The 21,169-nt window shown below is 40.3% G+C and overlaps 2 protein-coding genes across 2 annotated transcripts in view; one reads left to right on the forward strand and one right to left on the reverse strand.

The window, feature by feature from the left end:
• Positions 1–7,040, forward strand: part of NDUFAF2 (NADH:ubiquinone oxidoreductase complex assembly factor 2) — a 54,236-nt gene extending 47,196 nt beyond the window's left edge. Inside the window, exon 4 of the mRNA XM_017811213.1 lies at positions 5,948–7,040. Within this exon, the coding sequence (XP_017666702.1) occupies positions 5,948–6,205 (258 nt within the window). The 3' untranslated portion in view covers positions 6,206–7,040. The remainder of the gene's footprint in view (positions 1–5,947) is intronic.
• SMIM15 (small integral membrane protein 15) lies at positions 7,033–9,780 on the reverse strand. Its single transcript, XM_017811214.1, has 3 exons — positions 9,675–9,780; positions 9,528–9,584; positions 7,033–8,773 (listed from the first exon to the last, which is right to left on the reverse strand). The coding sequence occupies exon 3, from the start codon at positions 8,758–8,760 to the stop codon at positions 8,536–8,538; it is 225 nt and encodes a 74-aa protein (XP_017666703.1). The 5' UTR covers positions 8,761–8,773; positions 9,528–9,584; positions 9,675–9,780; the 3' UTR covers positions 7,033–8,535.
• Positions 9,781–21,169: the final 11,389 nt, after the last annotated feature.

A 21,169-nucleotide genomic window follows, 5' to 3' on the forward strand; every position in this document is an offset into this window, starting at 1 on the left:
CCTGCCCTGGATCAGAACGTTCAGTGCTTCCCGGAGACAAGGTCCTCTCTCTGCCTCCTACTCTTGAAATATGATGTAATAGCCAGTTATTTCATCTTGTCTATTTAACTTGTCAAACTGGAAAATGGAGTTTAGGTAACTAGTTTGGTGATACTGTAAAAAATGGTGATTCAGCTTAACTTAGCACTTTGCCATATATTTAGTCATTTTGATAATGAAGAAAAATTCTAATGTGTTAAACTGTCTTATAACAGTCCATGTTTTAAATACTGTGCCAAAGCAATTTTTCAATTCCATTTATTATTTTTTTGTCTTTTTGCCAACTTGTATGTATGAATTTTTAACAGGCAGAGTTCAAAGTTCAAGTACCTTAATGATTAAACATAAAATATTCAAACTAGACACAAAATGCAAGTATTTTATGAATATGCAGTGTCTGTATAGTTCAAACAAAGAGCATTAATCTGTCCAGATGTTTCTCAGTTCTGGCATTAGAACCCTATTCAAATCAGGAGAAATCATTTCAACTTACGTATATAAGATAACTTAGAAAGTTGGAATGGTTTCTAAAACAACATAAATAAGCTATTTATTTTTAATTTAATCAAAATACAAACCCATCTGAAATGAATGTGACACCTTGCTCGTAGTTAATAATAAATACAACCCTTGTATTTATAGGGTTAGGTACAATGTCTTTAGAAAACCTTCTGGAAAGAACAAAACTAAAACAAGTGCTGGTCTGTTAAAATAACGTTTTAAACAATTCTGTTTAGAGATTGTTACATTGGTACTCTGTGTCTAGATACCTGCATCCTTAGAACTACATTCATAACCTCGTGTTGCCCTTTGCCTTTAGTAGTTTGAAAATGCTCTGTGAGAGGCAAGTGATGGTGTAACTGATGCTTGCTTGAGGCCAAGAGGGAAACAGTGAGGAAATAAGAGGAGGGGGAGGAATATTTCCTCCGATTGTGGGGTTCAGGAGGTGCTGCAGGATAGAAATTATTAAGTACAGGCTTTTACCTGTGGAGAAGTGTCCAGCAAAGGCTAGTCACTCACAAGCAAGATCCCAGGTGAAAGAATGAGTAAGTTTAGAGAACCCTCTTTTGTTTTGTGACATTTTCCTGCTAGGAGGAATTAATTTTATTTATTCTGTAAAGCTACTAGTTTATTCACAAAAGGAGAAGAAGTGACAATATAAGATCCTTTAAGAGTGAAAGAACACTGCATTCCAAATGTTCACCCTACAAAGCAGGTCTTCCAGTACAGCCTGGTAGGCAGTGAAAATCCTTTTCACTAGAGACAAACTTCTAGATTTTTCTCTATCTATGGAGTGGAGGTGAATACAGTTTCCAGGCAGCAGGGGATACTTGGTGATACATCTCAGCTGCCATAATTAAGCAAGAGTGCTAAATGAAAACAGAGTTTTCAAGAAAAGTGAAGATTTCATCCAGTGGCAGGAAATACAGCCTGATGCCTTTTGCAGCAATGCACTTGGAAGACAGCAACATGTCTTGGGGTGTGTTGCCCCCATGAGCAGGCCATATTCATTCTTTTTTCATGCAGCTGTTATCAATGCTAAAATGTCAGAATATGCAGAAGTTGTCAGTTTCTGGATGAAAAGCAGCTGCTTCAAACTCCACATAGGGCCACTTCGGTATCTCCTTTGGTATCTTCAAGAAAACCTTAGACATAACTTTCTTAAACTCTGCCTTCCTTAGGAGGGAAGACATGCAGCTCCAAACATCAGAAGGATTAAAAACCTCATACAGCTTAGAATAATCACCAGCTTAGTTACCTGCAACGAGTCTTCTTTTACTTTCCATCTAAAAATAAACCTTAGAACATGTAGTTGGATGTAACTGTTGGCACATGATGGCTGGATGTCTTAAGGCATTTTTCATTTTTTAGTTTTGCAGCATAACCCCACTCCTTAGTTTTCTCTTTTCATCAAAATGAAGGACATTTCTGATACTCTTTAGATGCCGAGTGCTTCCTGAGAACTACTGGTTCAAAGGGCTTACATCATTTATTTGTACAAAAAGAGAGTGTCAGAAAAAGAAGCTACTCCTTAGAAAATTGCAGCTATCTGGAAGATACTATGTTCTCTGGGATGGATAGACTAATTCTGTTTTCCCTTGAAGGTCAGAGCACATTACATGTTCATGTGCTTACATTTTAGCAGAAAATTAATTGCTATGTTTTGGGGGGCACTTTTTAGTGAAGCCAGCCATCTTATGAAATACTGTGATTCATCTTGGAGAAGGAGAGAAGATAAATGTTCTGAACTTGACAGTATAACTTCAAGGAAAAAATAAAAAAAAAAACAACCAAACAGAAAATGCACAAATATTTAGCTCTCTGTTACTTTTCATAGTATATCAAACAGTAAAGGATTGGGTTGTAATGGAGCCTCAAAGTGAGAGTGTGATGGTGTGCAGGTGAGTTGGAGAAACCTGTGGTACCAAACACATCTACAGACTACTTGTCCTGGGGAGAAGAGCGCCGCAGATGTCAATTCCTCTTCCACTGTCCAGGTGATAGGAGGGTGTCTGGGGAGGAACCTTTCTACCTCTCACTATATTTAATTGCCATGCAGATAAATTGAAGGCAAATCTGGAAGATTAGTTATAAAGATCCTGCATATTTCTAGTGTTTTAAGGATAATTCCTTCAACAAATATGCATGCAAACTTGCATTTTGAACAAAGTTGATTATCATATTCAGATTTGGACCTACTTGGATCTTTTATTTAAATACCTGTCCTGGCAGGGAAATTTCAGTGTCATAACTGCTTCAGACTGCAGCAGCTATGATAACTGAACCAATGATATTTAGAAACAGAATCAGAATGTTTAAAAAAAAATTATATGTTCTAGTGAGAATTGAAAATAATGTATTTTCTGGTGATAATATTAGAAATAGAAAGGACTCAGTGCCTGTGAGAGAATCCACAAAATGAACTTGCCAGCATCAAAGGACAATGTGTTTATGATAAGAAAACTCATCTATTTGACTCAATTTTTCTAACATGCCCAATGACTCAAGATTTCCAACTCATATTTTCTTTAAATTGAACCCAGGAACCCACTGAATTCAATGTACATATTAGTGGCATGAATTTAATGCCTAAAAAGGAGGTGTGCAGATATTTAAAACTTAAAAAATTTTTGTTCTGGTATGGATTGTATAGAAAATTCTAAACAAGTCACTTCAGGGTTTTTTTTTCCTATGTTTGCTAATAAGGATAATTTCTCTTTTTCAAGATTCACATGGTTATTTTACTAGATCAGAACTACACTTTGTCCAGTGAAAGCTGATTAAAATAGCCTTACTGAAGTTGGAAAACTAGAAGATAATTATACATCAAGATTTAAAATGGACTCGGAGCATTTGGAATTTAGTTACAGCTGCTCTTACCTGACTAAGATAACTTTATGTTAAAGTAATCACTTGAAAAGATTTTAAATGAGAAAGTAGCTGTTCAAAGAAAGGAAATTACATTTGTATTTTAATAAATAATTTCATGTTGTTTTAGCAGAGGCTGTGATGCAGTCTTCAGATATCACAAACGTATTTGACCTTGTTTCTTGGTAGTGGGTTAATACAAGTACGATAGGAGTAATCCCCTTTAAATCAGTCAGGAGGAGGTAGATTTATATGGGCATGAGGTAAACAAGGATAGAATTGAGAGACATTGCAATGAGGTTTTGCCATACTGACTGTTGAAAATTTGATCTTCCCACACTTGGCAATATTTTTATTGGAGTAGAGGAGAATTTTCTCCACCCCTTCAGTTTGCAAAGTCATTTGTGTGCTTGTATATTTCCGTGCAGTATAGGTATATGAAGAGTTCTGCACCTGCTCTGTGCATATGTGAATTTAAGTACAGAGGCAATTAAGAACTAATAAAAAGGGGTATTTCCATGATACCTCTAAGGTAAGGGTTTTTTAAATACCGCCTTTTAAAGCATTCTTAGGTGTTCAAAGTTGCTGTGTCAACTCTTGGCAACATCACATGTATTTTTTAACACCATTCCTAAAATAATGCAATGGTGTTCTGCTCAGAGAGCAAACTGTACTGGTCTATTTTGTCCTTAACTCTGTCATATACTTGTAATCTTAAGAAAGCATTCAGTCTTTTTCTTCATTCTGGAGGTCATCTCTATCCACGTGAATAACAAAAAGGTGATCAGGAGTAGTCAGCATGGATTCACTAAAGGTAAATTATGCTTGACCAACCCAATTGCCGATGAAACAACTACCTAGATGGATGAGGAAGAACAGTAGATATTGTCTACCTCTACTTCAGCAAGGCTTTTGACACTGTCTCTCACAATGTCCTCATACGGAAACTCATGAATGTGGACTTGATGAGTGGACAGTGAGGTTGATTGAGAACTGGCTGAATGGCAGATCCCAGAGGGTTGTGAGCAATTGTACAGGGTCTAGCTGGAGGCCTGTCACTAGTGATGAGGTTCAGTACTGGGCCCAGTATTTTATTATTTGTTCATCCATGACTTGGAGGAAGGGGCAGATGCCTCCTCAGCAAGTTCACTGATGACACAAAGCTGGGAGGAGTGGCCAATACCCCAGAGAGCTGTGCAGCCCTTCAGAAGGACCTCAACAAGTTGGAGAGAAGGGCAGAGAACAACTGTCTGAAATTCAACAAGGACAACTGCAGGGTCCTGCACCTGTGGAAGAATAACCCAGTACAGGCTAGGAGCTGACCTGCTGGAAAACAGCTCTGCAGAGAAGGATTTGGGGGTCCTGGTGGACAACAAGCTGTCCATGAGCCAGCAGTGGGTCCTGTGGCCAGGAAGCTCAATGATATCCTGGGGTACAGTAGGAAGAGCACTGCCAGCAGGTTGAGGGAGGTGATCCTGCCCCTCTACTCAGCCCTGGTGAGGCCTCACCTGCAGTGCTGTGTCCAGTTCAGAGCTCCTCATTGCAAGAGAGACATGGGGCTCCTGGAGTGGGTTCAGCAGAGTGTGACAAAGATGGTTAAGGGACTGGAGCTTCTCACAAGGAAAGGCTGAGGGAGCTGGGCCTATTCAACCTGGAGAAGAGACAAGTCAGAAAAGACCTCATCAATGTATACAAGTATCTGAAGAGAGGGTGCCAAGAGGATGGATTCAGGCTTTTCTCAGTGGTGTTGAGCTGTAGGGCCAGAGGCAATGGGCAGAAACTGATGTACAGGAAGTTCTACCTGAATACAAGGAAGAAATTCTTTACTGTGCAAGTGACTATGCACAGGAACAGATTGCCCAGAGAAAGTGGGAAGTCTCCCTCACTGAGGATATTAAAGAACTGTCTGGATGCAATGCAGTGCAATGTGCTTTAGGATGAGTCTGCATGGGCAGGGAGGTGGGACCAGATGATCCACTGTGGTCCCTTCCAACCTGATCCATTCTGTGATTCTATGATTTTAGGTATTTATTTATTAATCTTGCGTGTCTTCAGCTTATGCACTAGCAGAGTCAAGGTTGCACATCTGTTTCTCGCAAAGCTGTGCCCTGTGGCACAGATACCTAATACCACAGGCACAGTGAATTACAGGAAGAGATGCAAGTGATAAATAGCTATAAGTATCGAGTCCTACACAGAAAACAATGCAAGAGGTAGCCTTATTTTTAATGTATTTTCACATTTGTTGATGACTATACCTGATTTCTTAATTTCTTCTTTTTGCTCCAATAGAACAGTGAAATGGACACCACAATGCAATTTTGCTTCACCAATAGGATCAAAATATTAAGAACATTCTAAAAAAGCGTTGAATTTGAGGTTGAGGAAAACCAATTAATTTTGCCACATTTTATCTAAATATCTGAAAATGGGGATTATAAAGTTAAGAAAAGCAACGACTGTTTAAAATGTTTTATTACAACATTTAGTATTGGATTGGCTTGTGAATCATCTAATTATCTTTCTACTCTGTTCTTAGGAGATTCTTAGGAATGAAAATTATAGAGAAGAAATGAAACAGAAAATAAAAGATGTATCTGAAAAGGATAAGCTGCTTCAGTCCAAGGAATACAAGGAGGGACTTGTTGCTGAACCAGGTCATACTCAGGTTAAAGGTCATGCATCTGCCCCTTACTATGGAAAGGAGGAGCCTTCGGAAGATCCTACAAGCACTGCAAATACCTTCCAGCCTGGTGCCTGGATGCCACCAGGCAGTGGTAGTAGTCAAAATAAATGAACAATTGTATTGTACAGATATTGCTCATGGATAAATGTTTTAACAGACAGTATAAAGAGCTTTACATGAAAGTGTGCAATGAAGTGGTATTAAAGCAGTTTAATTTACCTTTGCAGAACTATTCAAATGGGTTTAATCAGGAAAAACTGATGTAAAATGTTTGGGTTTAGTGAAAAACAAGATGTGTTACTAAGTTTGGTTTTGACAGTTGCTGTTCATCATTTAGTCTTGAATTCAGTTAGAATGTTGTCTAACTTAATTTCCCTAAATAAGTCTAAATTGTTTTTTCCTTGAATACTAATTTATTTTTAAAATTGTTTCTGATGTAATGGTTGGTACGCTTACATTTTCCCAAACCTTGGCCAAGATACCTCTTTACAATAACTCCCTTGTCAGTGCCAGTCTGCTCTCCACTGGCAAGCAGATGGAAAAGCTGATTTCATTGACAGGAATCACTATGACACAACACTGATTACACACTGTATTCATCATAGAGACGTTCTTGTAACTTGAAGAAAACAGTCAACATATCTGAATGTTTGATTTTAAGCCAGCAATTTGCACAGGATAAAATCAGTTAAACTACATATAGCTGCTATAATAGAGGCTGGAAGTACTTTATAAAGCTGCTGCAAAATAATACGAGGTTTGGGACAAGGGACTGTCATGAATATTTAAAGAAAAAAAATAAAATTAGTTTTTATTTCTGGTATATCCATGGACTTCCCTGAACGATTAGATCATTTTGGCCACAGTTTAGATACATAAAATGTATGGATTATTTGCTTAGAGAGGATGTTTGAGAACTTCGAATAAAGACCACACAATTTTTTTTTCAAAAAGTATCAAATTTATTTATGGAGTTTATCCCTCATCAGTTCTCCTCCCCGTGTTTCAAGCCGTGTAGGTATCAAAGGTGGAACACATATATATTTGACAACACTTCATACAAAACATGGAGACATAATCTCACATATTTATAAAATGCCCAAATGTCATATTCTATTAATGCTTGCTTTCACCAACAAAATTGAAAGGGGATCAACTTCACATTTACTTTAAGTAATTTCAGTTAGACTCCCCACTTCTGATCCCCCTTGGTGTCAGCAAGGTCTGTAGGTCTATTCATTTGAACAATGGTACTACTTTAAGGTTTTATTTTTAAACATAATCAAAGACTATCTCCTGAAATGCACAACTCTGTGCTGCTTGTTTAGATATACGCAAAATAGAAAAACTTAATGACTGCCACAAGGTCTTTTGAACTAGACCGTGTAGAGGCCTTTGAAAATTTAATCTGTTCTGTTAAGAAACATAAATTGGAAATAAGGTTAAATAATTTTGGCATGTTTCCTACACAAGCCTTTTTTTTTTTTCTTCCAGTATACCAGCATTTTGCAACCTGTAAGGCAGCAGAGTTTCAAGGGCTATGAGAACAAGAATTCCACCTAAACTCAAAGGTCCTAGATCAAAGGTAGCCAGGTCAGAAAGTAGGAAGAACTACTGTCACCAGCATGTGCACTGTCCTCCCACAGCCATGTGCTATAGGTCACTAGGACACAGAACACTAGGCCAGCTGGGTCTTTGGTCTCACCCTGTTTATGGCTATTCTTTGAGGCGTGAAGAATGTATGAAGGCAGAAACAAATTAGTTACAGGTGATTGTTAGGAAAGACCAAACAACATAGTACTGAATTTTGTAGAACATGATGAGTGCCTTAAGACAAATGAAGCAAACAAGAACAAGCAGTTTCCTAGAGTTTGGGCTGAATTTAAAGGCTGTTCATGGCTGGTAGTTCAGGAAACAGGAAGAGCTAAGGTAGGTTATTTTTGCAGGGAAGCCCCACCATCAAAGACACTGCAGCAGCCATTACAGGCACACGCAGCCATATACAGTGTCCTTAAAGGAAATCAGTCATCTCTGCTATCTAATTAAGCTACAGTTATCTCTACGGCTCTGCTGAAGGTATGCCAAAACATGCATTTCTGTAATCCCCTAAATTTGACAACTTTAAGACACTTGTTAAGTCATAGCTCAGCTAAGGGGAAAAACAAATTACCTCCAGAGTCACGCAACAGGGTAATTTTTTAACATAACATGCAAATTTAGAAAAGCAACCTGCACTAGAAACCACAAGTAGTAGATTTAATAAGTGTCACTTGGGCAAATTTGAACACAAATCATTAGGAAAAAAAATACACTCAAAGTATTAAATTTCATACTTCAAGAAATAACAGGATCAAGTATCAAAGGACAGTTACAACACAAAACATACAAGTTTTTCATTTAAAAAGTGGATTCTTTGCGCACGGCAGGTCATTTTTGCCCATTTAATCCTTCTTTGTTCGTTTGGCTTTTGCAATGTTCTCTTGGCGTTTCTGTTTCTTCTTTTGCTCTCGCTCCCTGGCCTCAATCATTTTTGCAAGCTTCCATGAAAGTGCTGCACTGATCACGAACAACGGCGTAAGGGCCAAGATCACCGTGGTAAGAAAGCCATAGGGGTCCTTTGCAGCCCACTCCACGATGTACTCAGCCCAAGCCTTAATATCGAACATCTTTTCTGTTCTTCTATTGGGAAAACCCCATGGAATAATAAAAAAAAATAATTTCTGAGTACTCAGAAAAATAAAGGCACACATACATGAAAACAAAACATAAGAAGTTCTACCTCTACCTGAGGAAGAATATTTCTGCATTGAGGATGGCAGAGCACTGGAACAGGCTGCCCAGGGAGGTCGTGGAGTCTCCCTCTCTGGAGACATTCAAAACCCAACTGGACGTGTTCCAGGTGACCCTGCTTTGGCAGGGTCGTTAGAACGGATGATCTCCAGAGGTCCCTTCCAACCCTAACAATTCTGTGATCCCTAACAATTCTCTGACAGCAAATACCGTTTTAATACAAATTGTCATCAAAGAGCAAGCCCATTTTTGCTAGAAGTTAAAAGTAGTGCATGGTATGTGAAAGCGTAACACAAAGCACTAACTACACCTTAAAGTTCAGCGTTTATAAAAGAATTAGGCATTCCATCCAATAGAGCTGCAGATACTACCAAGAATAAATTGCTAAATCGAAAAAAAGAGTACGGTCTGCGGTTCTCTGGAAAAGAAGGAAAGCCAGCCCGGTTGGTTTCTCTCTCCATAGGTTTCACTAGGGACGGCAGGGAGCCCGGGCAGCACTTCAGACACTAAGCTGGCGGTAGCCGGGAAAACAGAAACCCGGCGGCGGTGTCGGCTCCACCGCGTCTCCCCTGCGAACGACTGGACCGACCCCTCCGTCCCTCCCGCCGCTCCCCTCGCCCTGTCCTGGCCGGCTCCACCTCACCTGGGCCCAGGGCACGCTCCGGGCCTGCCGAGCGGCGCAAGGGCGGCGCCGAGGTCCCTACAGAAAGAACACACGGGCCGTGAGCGGGAGGCGACACGCCAGCAGCGGTGCCGCGCCCCACCCTCCCTCCTCCGGCCCCCGCGATACCGCGGCCCTGGACGTCTCCGGGGTTCCGAGCGGAAACAGGAAAGAGGCAGCTGAGCCGCCCCGCCCAGGCCGGGCGGGAGTGGGGTAGCAGAGCCCGCCTGCGGCAGGGATAGGACGGCCCCGCGGCGGGGATAGGACGGCCCCGCGGCGGGGATAGGACGGCCCCGCGGCGGGGATAGGACGGCCCCGCGGCGGGGATAGGACGGCCCCGCGGCGTTCCGCCCTCCCGAGGTCTGCGCGGTGCCGCCTCACGGGCACCGGCCAGGGGGAGGAACGGAGTGCGGAGGAGGGAGTCATCACTGCTTTGGGAAAAGGCTTTACGCTGGGAAAAAGGCATTCCAGAGGTACCCGGATGGGTAGTTCACGTTTGTGGAATAGTCTTTAGAGGCTGGAGTGCTGCTCGCCCCCAGGGAAGCCTGGCAGCGGCCGGTCGGGACGGGGTGCCCTCCGAGAACGGCGGTGTGCTGCCGCTCGGGTGCGGGATCAGACCGGAGGGAACTTGTGCCAGTGCCTCGGCGGTATACCCCCAATATGTCGTGCATCTTTTGAGAGCCCTGACCCTCCTGCGGGCGCACAGTGCTGTCCTCGGGGGTACCAGCCATGCATGAGCTGCTGTGGCTGTTGCGCTGATCCCCACCGAACTCACCTCAGCGAAAATAATTCGGTTGATCTCCGAATATTCTGAGCCTTTAATATGCTCATACTGAAAATTCAGTCAAATTCAAAAATCTCGTATTTGCCTTTGTGTGTTGCACCAAGTCTTCTTCCTTTCACACATACACTGATGTGTGAAACGTTGTTACGTTTTCGAAGCAAGAAAAAGGAGCTTATTCGCTTAGTATATGAGAGGATCTTGCAGTCACCCAAATTGTATTGATCAATTCTGGAGTTCCTTTCTCTGTAATGTACTAACAAATGCCACCGGGGCATTCTGGTTTTGTAAATCTTTTCTTTATATCAATATTTATATTATTTAAAGGGCAACAAACAGTTAAATAAAAATATATTTTGTCAATGAGTCACTGACAAGTGTCATGAAAGAGATGCACCACCACAACATGAAATCATAAAATTGCTTTAGTGTCAGTATGTTGAATGCAGTTCTGTGATATATGCAAAATTACATTATTGCATTCTTGTTCAAAACCTGTCTGTTGTGTTCTGGCTCTTGTAATATCTTTTGAGGATAGGATAGGATAGGATAGGATAGGATAGGATAGGATAGGATAGGATAGGATAGGATAGGATAGGATAGGATAGGATAGGATAGGATCGGATGCTTCGGTTCAAAGGCATCTACAATGATCATCTCGTCCAACTGCCTAATTGCTTTAGGGCTGAATAAAAACTACAGGATATTGTTATAAGAACTGCACCCTGAGGAACACTGCTGGTGGCTGGTCACCAGCCAGCTCTAATCCCAGTCACTACACCCCTCTGAGCTCTGCCCTTCAGCCAGTTCTTCACCCAGCACACCATGAACCTGCTCATCTCACAGCTGGACATCATGTCCCAAAGGATGCTGTGAGGGGCACTATCAGAAGCCTTAATCCAGGTTTAATCCATTAGGAATCCTTAATCCTTCCTCAAATCCAGGAAAATAACATCCACTTCCTTCCCTTCATCCACTAGACAGGTGACCTTGTCATAGAAGGCTGTCAAATCAGTTAAACAGGACTTTCCCGTTGCGAACCTGTGTAGACTGTGCATGATGATTGCATTATTCTTTAAGTGCCTTTCAACAGCAACCCGGTGTGATCTTCTCCATAATTTTTCCAGGTACTAAGTTTAGACTAAGTCTTCCTGGGTCTTCCCTCATGCCCTTTTTGTAAATGGGAATAACGCTGACTATCTTCCAGTCATCAGGGACCTCCAAAGACCCCAAGACCTTTGGTAGATATCTGTATATGTATCTCTGTACCTGTGTTACTCAGCCATTTAGGTGAGCATTAAAACCCTTAAAAGAAGTTATGGGTCCCTGTTCAGTCTGTAGTTTGTAAATCTTAACAAAACATAACAACTCAAATTTATTGGACTTAAGATATTAGTTTGGAGATTAATGTATTAATGTATTAATGTATTAATGTATTTAATGATACCATTGTAAGAAGTTTTTGCATGCTGTGTAGCTAAGTTAGAAGTAGGTAGGCTATTACATAAGTATATCCTATTTCTGGTGAAATTACGTATTGAGCTAGAGGGGACATAGTTACATTTCTGATGGTTGAATGTCAAATTCAGATACACATTCCAAAATAAGCACAGACTTAGTCAACAACTATATACAAACTGTTTAATATTACCAAATTTAGATCTGCTGCAAAGTTAATTTCCAGTACCAGTCTTTCACACAATAGTAATTGTCTCATCTGTCTGTCTTTCAATGTCTTCTCTGCCTTAGTGATTTAAAGATAAAAGTGCCTGATTCATTATGGCAGGGAAAAAATAAAAGGTAGGGATTTTTAATTCGCTTTTCCTAGAAAACATATCTTATATAATTACCTCTCCTGCTGTCCTTCTCCAGCTAATATCTTGTGAAGCTGTTGACTGGTTATATTGGCAAAGTAGTAGAAGTCTCATACATAACAATTCTGCTCCTATAATATCTGTGAAAACAGGGGGCTAGGAAGAGAATACAGTCCCGGGCTACCACCTTGACTGAAAGCAGGAGTACATCTTTATTAGGAATGAAGAGATGTTATGGAAATACTACCTGATGGGGAGGATTACTTTATGGCCTGCCCTCTACCAAATTCAGAATAATTCAACCACAAGGCCATGGGAAATGAGGATACTTGTTTTGGTTTTCTGAGTTACTCAATTGTACTTTAAGTAGTCAAAGAGAGAACAGAAATTCCAGAATTCCCTGCAGCTCGCACAAAGCAGCACAACCCTTAGCATACCATCAGAGTACTTTAAAAGACATTAGGCATGTATTTGTGTTAACCACAATTTTGTCACTGAGCTGCTACTTTGCAAATCTGCACTTTCTTTTACATCTCATCTAGAATTCCTTTAAATGCCCCTGTTCTGCTATTTATAGCTATATGTGTGCCTGTGCGTATTTTAAGATTCATTAATTTTGTATATGTCAGGGAAGGATCCACTGATGAAAGATCACAAAGAGGAAGTGGGCAGATAAATGGAAACAGCACTCCAAAAATCAAGCAATAATAAAGATACAATGCAGAGAATTGTGAATATAATAATGCTGTGAATATAATACAGGCATGGAAAATGGGAGAGTTACTTGCAAGAAAGCAAAGTCTTTCTCATGCCAGCAGAGACTGAAGGGTCTGTAAATGTTTGATTCTGTGTGGTGAAGACAATCTTTGAGGAAATGTATTCATTTCACTCAGATGTGTTGACATGTATCAGTAGTCCAGAATAATTCTGTATAAGGAATGAATTCTGTATAAGCATGAATTCTCCAGTAATCTTTATGTGTACTTGTTAATGTCCTGGGCATGTCCTGAACTCCACTTGCTGGAGTTCCCTTTTTCTTTAGGAGGTAGGTGGAATTCTTTGCTGTTGCAAAATGGAGGGTTTTTTAGGAGGTTTGAAAGGTAAAAAGATGATTTTTTTTTCTCCAGCCTGTGAAAGCTTTATTGGCCCTTTTTTTGACCATCTATGATATATTCACAGAATGTGGCAGCCAGTAACATTCTGGGTTTTACAGGTGTACTTGATTCAACAAAACTCCTTTGCAGCACTGGGGATTAAGGATTCTTTTTCTGCTACAAATCTTTATTTAAGAACATCGGTGTTTCATGTTGAAGTGGATGTGCAGTATATCTTTATTCTGTAAATTGCATCCAAGCATGATTCAGACCCCAAGGTCTGAATATCCAAGGCAAAAGTAGTCAAAATCATGATTAATACTGCTGCTGTACTTAAATTCACTCCAAACCACCCTTATAAATTGTTCCGCACGTATTGGGACAGTGCATGACCCACAGTTTGAGTAATGTGCTACATGCTTCCATGTCTTGACAATATGGTGGAACATAGAAGTACATTTGTCCAGTATTTGATTAAAGAATGATCAAATACTTCTGTGCTCTAGGTGGATTCATTTATGTAATAGCATTGGTTTTACTACTCTTATAATGAATTATATAATTGATGAACTTAAGTGTGTCAGGCCTTACTCTAGCCTTCATTTGTTCCTATTTTTGGTCTTACTACAGTTTAAAATGTATTAGGTTGCCTATCTTTGCCAATGCCAGGTCCACTCCTAAGATTCAAACATTCAGAGTATTAGAGCAGGCATCACTAAGAAAAAACAACCAACTAAACTTGTGTAACTTGGATTGTCACTGAATGCAGTGGTATACATCTGATTTGTTTAAAAGCAGCTTGGTAGTCTAGCTTACAAACCTCAGACAACTGAAAGCTACCGTCAGGATGTTTCACCACTGCAACAAAATCAGGTGCTATTTCCTTAATTGTGTCTCCATTCTGAGGCAATACAGATTCAAATGCTCATCCAAGTTTTCTTTCTCCAGGTAGTAGAAATTCTGTAGAAGAGATCAAGTATGCTTTTAAAGGCAGAAGTATTCCTTGCTCTGCTGCATGCTTTTTAAGAACTGTGCCCACAGGACTACCATGGGAATTTATTCTGTACCCTCCCAAAGTATCGTGGCCATACCTAGCAGGAAGCAGCAAGGGCAGCCACTCTGTGTAGAAAGGTGAGCCAGGGGCAAAGGCTGTCAGGATTGTGGCCTCACTGACAAGGGCACAGTCCCACAGTACTGAAGCACAAAGAGCAAAGCAAGTCTGGTGATCGCAACAAGGCTCAGATAACAGTCCAGACAACCAGGCAAGCCTGTAGTGATGAGACAGGTCCAAGATCAAGCCACAATGTCAAGTGAGCAGGTCAGGATCAGAGTCAAGAGCCAGGAAGGTGGAAGAGGAAGCACAGGCATTCCTGCAACAAAATTCAGGCAGAGACTGAGAGCAAGAGCCCAAGCTAAATAGCAGCCTCAGCGTGAAGGTGGACAGAACCCTATTTCCTACAGCTTTTTCTTACACCACTCTTTCTATGCAGACCTCTGACTCAAAGTCACAGAGCTGCATGAAGCCAGTGCTGAGCTTGAGCCATAGGCAGCTAAATTACAGAATCACAGAAACACAGAATATCTCCAGCTGGAAGGAGCCTACAAGGATCATCAAGCCCAACTCCCTACTCCTCACAGGACTGCCTAAAACTAAACCATGACTAAAGGTGTTGTCCACATGCTCCTTGAACGCTGGCAGGCTTCATGCCACGATCACTTCCTTGGGGAGCCTGTTCCAGTGGACAGCCACCCTCTCAGAGAAGAATATTTTCCTAATGTCCAGTCTGAACTTCCCCTTGATGCAGCTTGCTTCCATTTCCTAGGGTCCTATTTCTGGGCACCAGAGAGATGAGATCAGGATTTCCCCCAGCTCCCTCCTGCTCTCCTCAAGGAAGTTGTAGAGTGCCATGAGGTCACCCCTCACCTTTGTCTTCTCCCAGCCGAACTAGCAAAATGAGCTCAGCAACTCCTCCTAAATCTTATCCTCAAGACCCTTCACAATCTTGGTCCCTCTCCTCTGGACATACTGTAATAGTTTGATGTCCTTTGTATATTGAGGTGCACAAAACTTCACATAGTAGGGGAGGACACAATCTGTGGAGAAGAGGTGCACTTGGGGCCTTAACAAAGCTCAGTATGCCGGCTGCACCTCTGTTTAGTCTGAGTTGCCTTCCTTTGATGTCTAGAAAAAAAATTAAGATACACAACTGTAATTTTGGCCACAGTAAGGTGGGCTGTTCTGCCCATAGTTGATACAAGTTATTAAGCTAGTCCCCGGTGTTTGTTTACCAACCTGTTTGTAACTGCTCTCTAACAGTTCTGTTGAAACTGCCTGGTTTAGAAACATGCTTGAGACAACCTCTGTTTAAGGTGTTTTGTGGTGGTTTGGACCTTGGTTTTTCCCCCAGAGGCTGAAAAGTGGTAGACCCCAAGGGGTGGAAACCCCTGAATGTTTTGAAGTTTTGCCCAATAGGCGCTCCTGCAAATAATGTAAACATATCACAAGCTCACCGGAAGAGTTGTAGTTGGGGTTGGTGGTGGAGAGGTGGCCATGTTGTGAGCCACGAGGTAGGGGCTCTGAGCCCCTCGGGGCCTCTGGCCCCCTCCCAGCCCCCGGCTGGGGGAAGATTGCAGAGACTTGGAACAGTCNCCTGTTTGTAACTGCTCTCTAACAGTTCTGTTGAAACTGCCTGGTTTAGAAACATGCTTGAGACAACCTCTGTTTAAGGTGTTTTTAAGATTAACTGCATCATTTAATAGAATTGGGTTAGGAAACAACTACATATGCACTAATGCTGGTAGGCCTTTAGGGGAAGCAACCCGTTAATTCAAACTGCTGTGGCTAGATCAGGATTTCTGAAATGTTTGTACATACTTCATGCTCTAAAAAACCCTAGTTTTGAAAATTAGGACTGGGAGTTATCTTCTGAGTGGATTATTCTTATTACAAGCTATTGTGGGAAACTCTCATCTAATACTTTTTATAAACTTATCAAATTTGGTTCGTAAACTAATTTTTCCTATTGGAAGGTTTGTGTGGAATTTCTTTATTTTGAAGGTTTTTAATATTTAAATTTCTGGTCTAATGTGTTTATGACTAGTTTAGAAGCTTTTTGTTTGGTGTCTTTTTGTTGTTTTGTTTTGTTTTGTAATGCCAGCATTGTCCTCCAGGTTCATAGAATCACAGACCTCAGGATCATCTAGTCCAGCTTGAGCAAGGGTCACCTAAAGCAAGATGCTCAAGACCATATCCAGTAGGGTTTTGATTATCTCCATGGGTGGAGACTCCACAACCTCCGTGGGTAATCTGTTCCAGTTTTTGGCTACCCTCGCAGTAAGAAAGTATTTTCTTACATTGAAATGGAATTTCCTGATTAATGCTTACTGCTTCTGGTCCTTTCTTTGGAAAAGTCTGGCCACATCTCCTTTGTGCCCGCTTGCTTCTTCCCCACTCAGGTGTTTGTACAGGTTGATAAGGTCTCTCTGGGCCTTCACCTCTCCAGGCTGAACAGTTCTGGCTCATGCACCCTTTCTTCACATGACAGATGCTCTAAGCCCTTAATCATCTTCCTGTATGTCTGCTGGACTTGCTTTGGTCTCCTTGTCTCTCTCGAGCAGGAGAGCATAGAACTGAACACAGCACTCAACATATCCGACTTTGTCATCAAGACATTACTTTTTATACGAGGCTAATTAATAAGAAATAAAAAAGGTTAATCCATTCTTCTAGGAAACTTTTAACTTTATTTTTCAACAATAAATGTCATCATCTACCTTTTTTTTACCTTCAATGAACCCTATTTTTAAACAATTTCATTTGCTTACAATATTTCTTTTGTTTAAAAAAATAGTGGGGGTAATATGTATCTTTCCTAAATTTGTGTTTCATATCTTCCTCATTCATTAAAAAATATTGTAAAGTATTAAAAGCTAAATAACTTATTACAAGGAGCAGAAAAAGGTTGAATTTTTTAGAAACTTCTAAAAAAGTTTTTACTGGATGTCCCAGAATCAAAAACTAGATGTCCCAGTTTAAAAAAAATCCATTTTGAAAGAAAATTAAAGCCACTACTTCAGAAATAATAGATATCAGGAAAGGGAAAACTAAACATTAATTCTTATTCTAAAGCAGAAGATAAGAATTGCAGAAGGGTGGTAAGAGAAGGAAGAGGACAAACTTACAGCCAGAAGAGTTAAGGATAGGTTGGAGTTTTGATTATGTTTTCTTCTAATAAAAGAATTAGTCCAGGAAGAGTTGAAATGTTTAGTAAAAATTTATGAGGTGCATCTGGTGGAGAGTCTTATTTATGACCTAATATGCGTGTTCACTTACTTATACAGAGATAGGACAGGTTTACATGTCTCAAAAGGACCCTTTTACAGGGAAAGAATGATTCTATAAAGAAGCTAGTTCAAAGTAGTCTCCTAGCCAGAATCAAGCAACACGTAGCCTAGGCGGTCACAGGGGATTTCTTATATTACATATTTAGTAATTCAATAGAATGTTGAATTGAAACCAGTGCTTCTAGTGACAATGATGCCAGCTTGATGGTGGCACCTAAAGAAAATTTTTGGCTCTGGTACATAGTTTTTATTTCCAGTTAAAGCAGTCTGAGTCAGTATTATGTTACATTGTGTAATGATCCTTCAAATTAAAGTACAGGATTTTTTTGCGAGTTTGTTTTATTTTATTTCCCAACAATACTATCTTTCATCTAGCTTGGCTGATGAGGTAGGTGTTCATGCTTTCTGTCACACCTCCCTAAGTTGTTTGGTCTGGTTTTTTACATGTTATATAATGTTTGCTGGAAAAAGCCAATGGCTGTGATATCCTTTTTGAATTGAAGTGTTTCATAACGTTGTTGTTGACTGTGTATCAGCTTAACGTTTTATATCATGTGTGTACTGAATTACCTGCTTTCACATATTAAGACTCTTTCAGCCTAGTATGACACAATGTTCTTGATTCTGAGTTTTGCTGGTAAACTGTGATTAACGAAGAAACACCTGCATGACCAGAACTACTTTTTCCACTCAAAGTTTTGCTTAATTTCTGTCTGGAATTTTATGCTTTTTCCTTCAATTTGCTTCTGAAAGGGAAACCTTTTCAAGAGCATTTTTCACATTAGTCACAGTCCTTTGCAAGGCAGGAAGAGGTGGGGCCTCTGGTTTTCATTCTTAAAACATTTTGAACCAATAAAGTATGTTTATACTTGGCCCTGAAGTTTCACTACTCCATGCTTGTTGTGTTTATTTAATTGCTCAGTTTCCACAGGGAATTGTGCTTTTCCCATTTTGAAACAGAGAACAGAAAGATGTGTGAGTTCTAGTAGTTCCCACAAACTGTCCCAATAAGGAGCATTACCTGCTCTGGCGGTGGAAAGAACAGCCCTCCTTGGTTAAATGATGGGCATTCATGACTCCTAGTCCAGCTCATTCTAGCTAATGTTGATATTGAATTTCCTTCTCAAATGACATTGAGGAGCACAATGCAAATTTTATACTCAGAAAATCAGTGCCTACATCATTGTAGGAGAGGCAGGCATTTAATTGTTTGGCTTTTTGGAAGCTGCTGGTTCATTTTACACCACTTGAGAATCTGCAGAAAAAAAAGTTGAAGGCAGAGGAGAGGGTTGTGTGAATTGCTTAGAGATGATTGCTGAACTTGCATGTTAGGTAAGTGCTTTACAAAATGCCTATGCTTCAGGGAGATAATAAATTAAAAGAGATGCACACACCCAAGACAGGTAAAACATGGAGGAGGATTTCATCCTTGCACTCCACTTCCCTCAAAAAGCACAGAGTAGTTGTGTCCTAATCCTCTGTATCAGGGATTCAAATTATATCCATTAATGCTACCAGTGTCTGATTAGTGAGCAGATATTCTCAGATATTCCTTTTTGTCTTTAACAATCTGGTAGTGCCAGGGAAGTATAAAACAGCTTTAGTGGAACTGAGGATCAGAATGCCACAGCTTTAGTGGAACTGAAGATCAGAATGCCACAATGGTAGGTTTGTTAATTCTTTAGTAGAAAATCCCTATATTAACGCTCCCATAAATCATAGGTGGAAAAAACTCTGTGAGTTAAATATCCTCGCTTTGCTGCCATGTGGAAGAAGTTGGGGCCTTACTTGCTATTTGCCCTTTGGAGAGAAATCAGTAATCCTTCCTAAGAGGTGCTGCTAAGCCACACATAAACAATTCTGGTTTTTTTTCAGAAATCTTCTGTCCTGATTCCAGTCTGTTTCTTGGAAGCAACTTTTAAAAGACTATGACTTTCTACCAGTTATAGACTGTGCAAAAGTTCCCCACAAAGAATTTTTGTCATAAATAAGCCTATGTGACCCATTGTGCTATGTTTGTCTCATGCTGTGTTTAGCATCATTCACCCTAAGTTGAGAATGTATTAAAAAAGTCTATTGAAAAAACCTATTGAAAACAAAAGATCTGTTGAATACAACGTAGTAAATGCAAATGTAAAAAGGCAATGATTTTATTAAATGGTTTAAGTTAAAACTAATTTTTTATTACCTGTCATTTGGTTCTTTCAAAAGTTGGCCAGTTCAGTAATGCAGTCAGTAGGTGTGGAAAAGAACATGAGGTTCTGACATTTAGCTTCTTTAGAGTGCATCACTTTGTTCACCACCTCTGAAAAGTTTTCTTCTAGGCAGGTTGCACTTTCATCTTGGTTGCAGTTCTCATATATCTGGTGTTCAATACAGAAACTTCTTTAACTGTAGCTTAGTCAGGAGTTCTCCCATCGCCCCACCAAGGGAGTCCATAGTTAGAACGCTATAAAATGGTGGCAGCTGATGTGTTATTAAAGCTCTAATTTTAATAATGTACAAAGTAGGAAATTTCAAGCTTATTTTAGAGATGTCTCTTCTATCATTTTTCACTTTTACACCCTGATGGGGGATTGAATTGGTTAATCCCAAAACAACAGATACCAAGATGTATTATGCTACAGTCTAAACTGAACAGCACTGTCTGTAATGAGCCATGCAAGTATAAAACTACAAGCACATAAATACGGATATGTGTGCTGGTTTAAAGGTAAACCAGCAGGGGAAATGAACTCAACTCAAAAGAGAGATTATAAGTCAGAATAACAATTTAATAAAATAATACAATAAGTACAGTTATACAGACAGACAATTGGTTTTAACCCACAAAACCCAAATATAAAACCCAGCACCCTGGGGCATGAACAGAGTGGTGTTCTTTGGGCCCCCTGAGTCCAAAGGAAAAGGAGAGGGGAAAACCTGTTGGTGAGAGTGCTGTTGCAGTCTGGTCAAGAGTGGTGATTGCAGTCTGGCTGAGAGTGGTGGTTGCAGTCTGGTTGAGAGCGGTGATCTGCAATCTTCCTCTGGATCCCACGAGTGGTTAAAAAGGTCCCAAGACTCCAAGATTATATATCCTCCAGTTCAGGCAGGGATGCTCAGTACCTCCCTCAGGGCAGGGGGTTCCTTAATGGGCGTCAGGACAAGAGCACCCTCCTGTCTCGCAGGCCTCTTAACACCCAGTTTATAGCCTGAGGAGTCAGGCTCTATGGGCAGATGGTGTAAATGGTTCATTAATACCAGTTTCTGGGAAATGGCATGGAAGGCTATAGAATACACAGTTTTGGGTTACACCTATCCAGTGATGAACTGGTCTCAGCTGTCCTAACTAGGACAATATGTTTGTCTTGATAGTTAGTATTATTGCACCTATATTAAAGGTTTCTATTGTTTGGATTTTGGTTTGGAGGAAAAATTGTATATAATTATTTATTACTTGTTTGATTAACAACTATAAATACAACATAAATACAGTGCACTAGATTACCTCAAAGGCTGCTGAAACTTGGTACAGCTCAGACCATTTCGGCTTACTGACCACTTCAGTATTACTTTAGCATTATTATCTGAATCTTTCTCAGTTATGATTTG

The sequence above is a fragment of the Lepidothrix coronata genome, unplaced genomic scaffold (genome assembly GCF_001604755.1).
Source record: "Lepidothrix coronata isolate B3197 unplaced genomic scaffold, Lepidothrix_coronata-1.0 Scaffold31, whole genome shotgun sequence".
Lineage (NCBI taxonomy): Eukaryota > Metazoa > Chordata > Aves > Passeriformes > Pipridae > Lepidothrix > Lepidothrix coronata.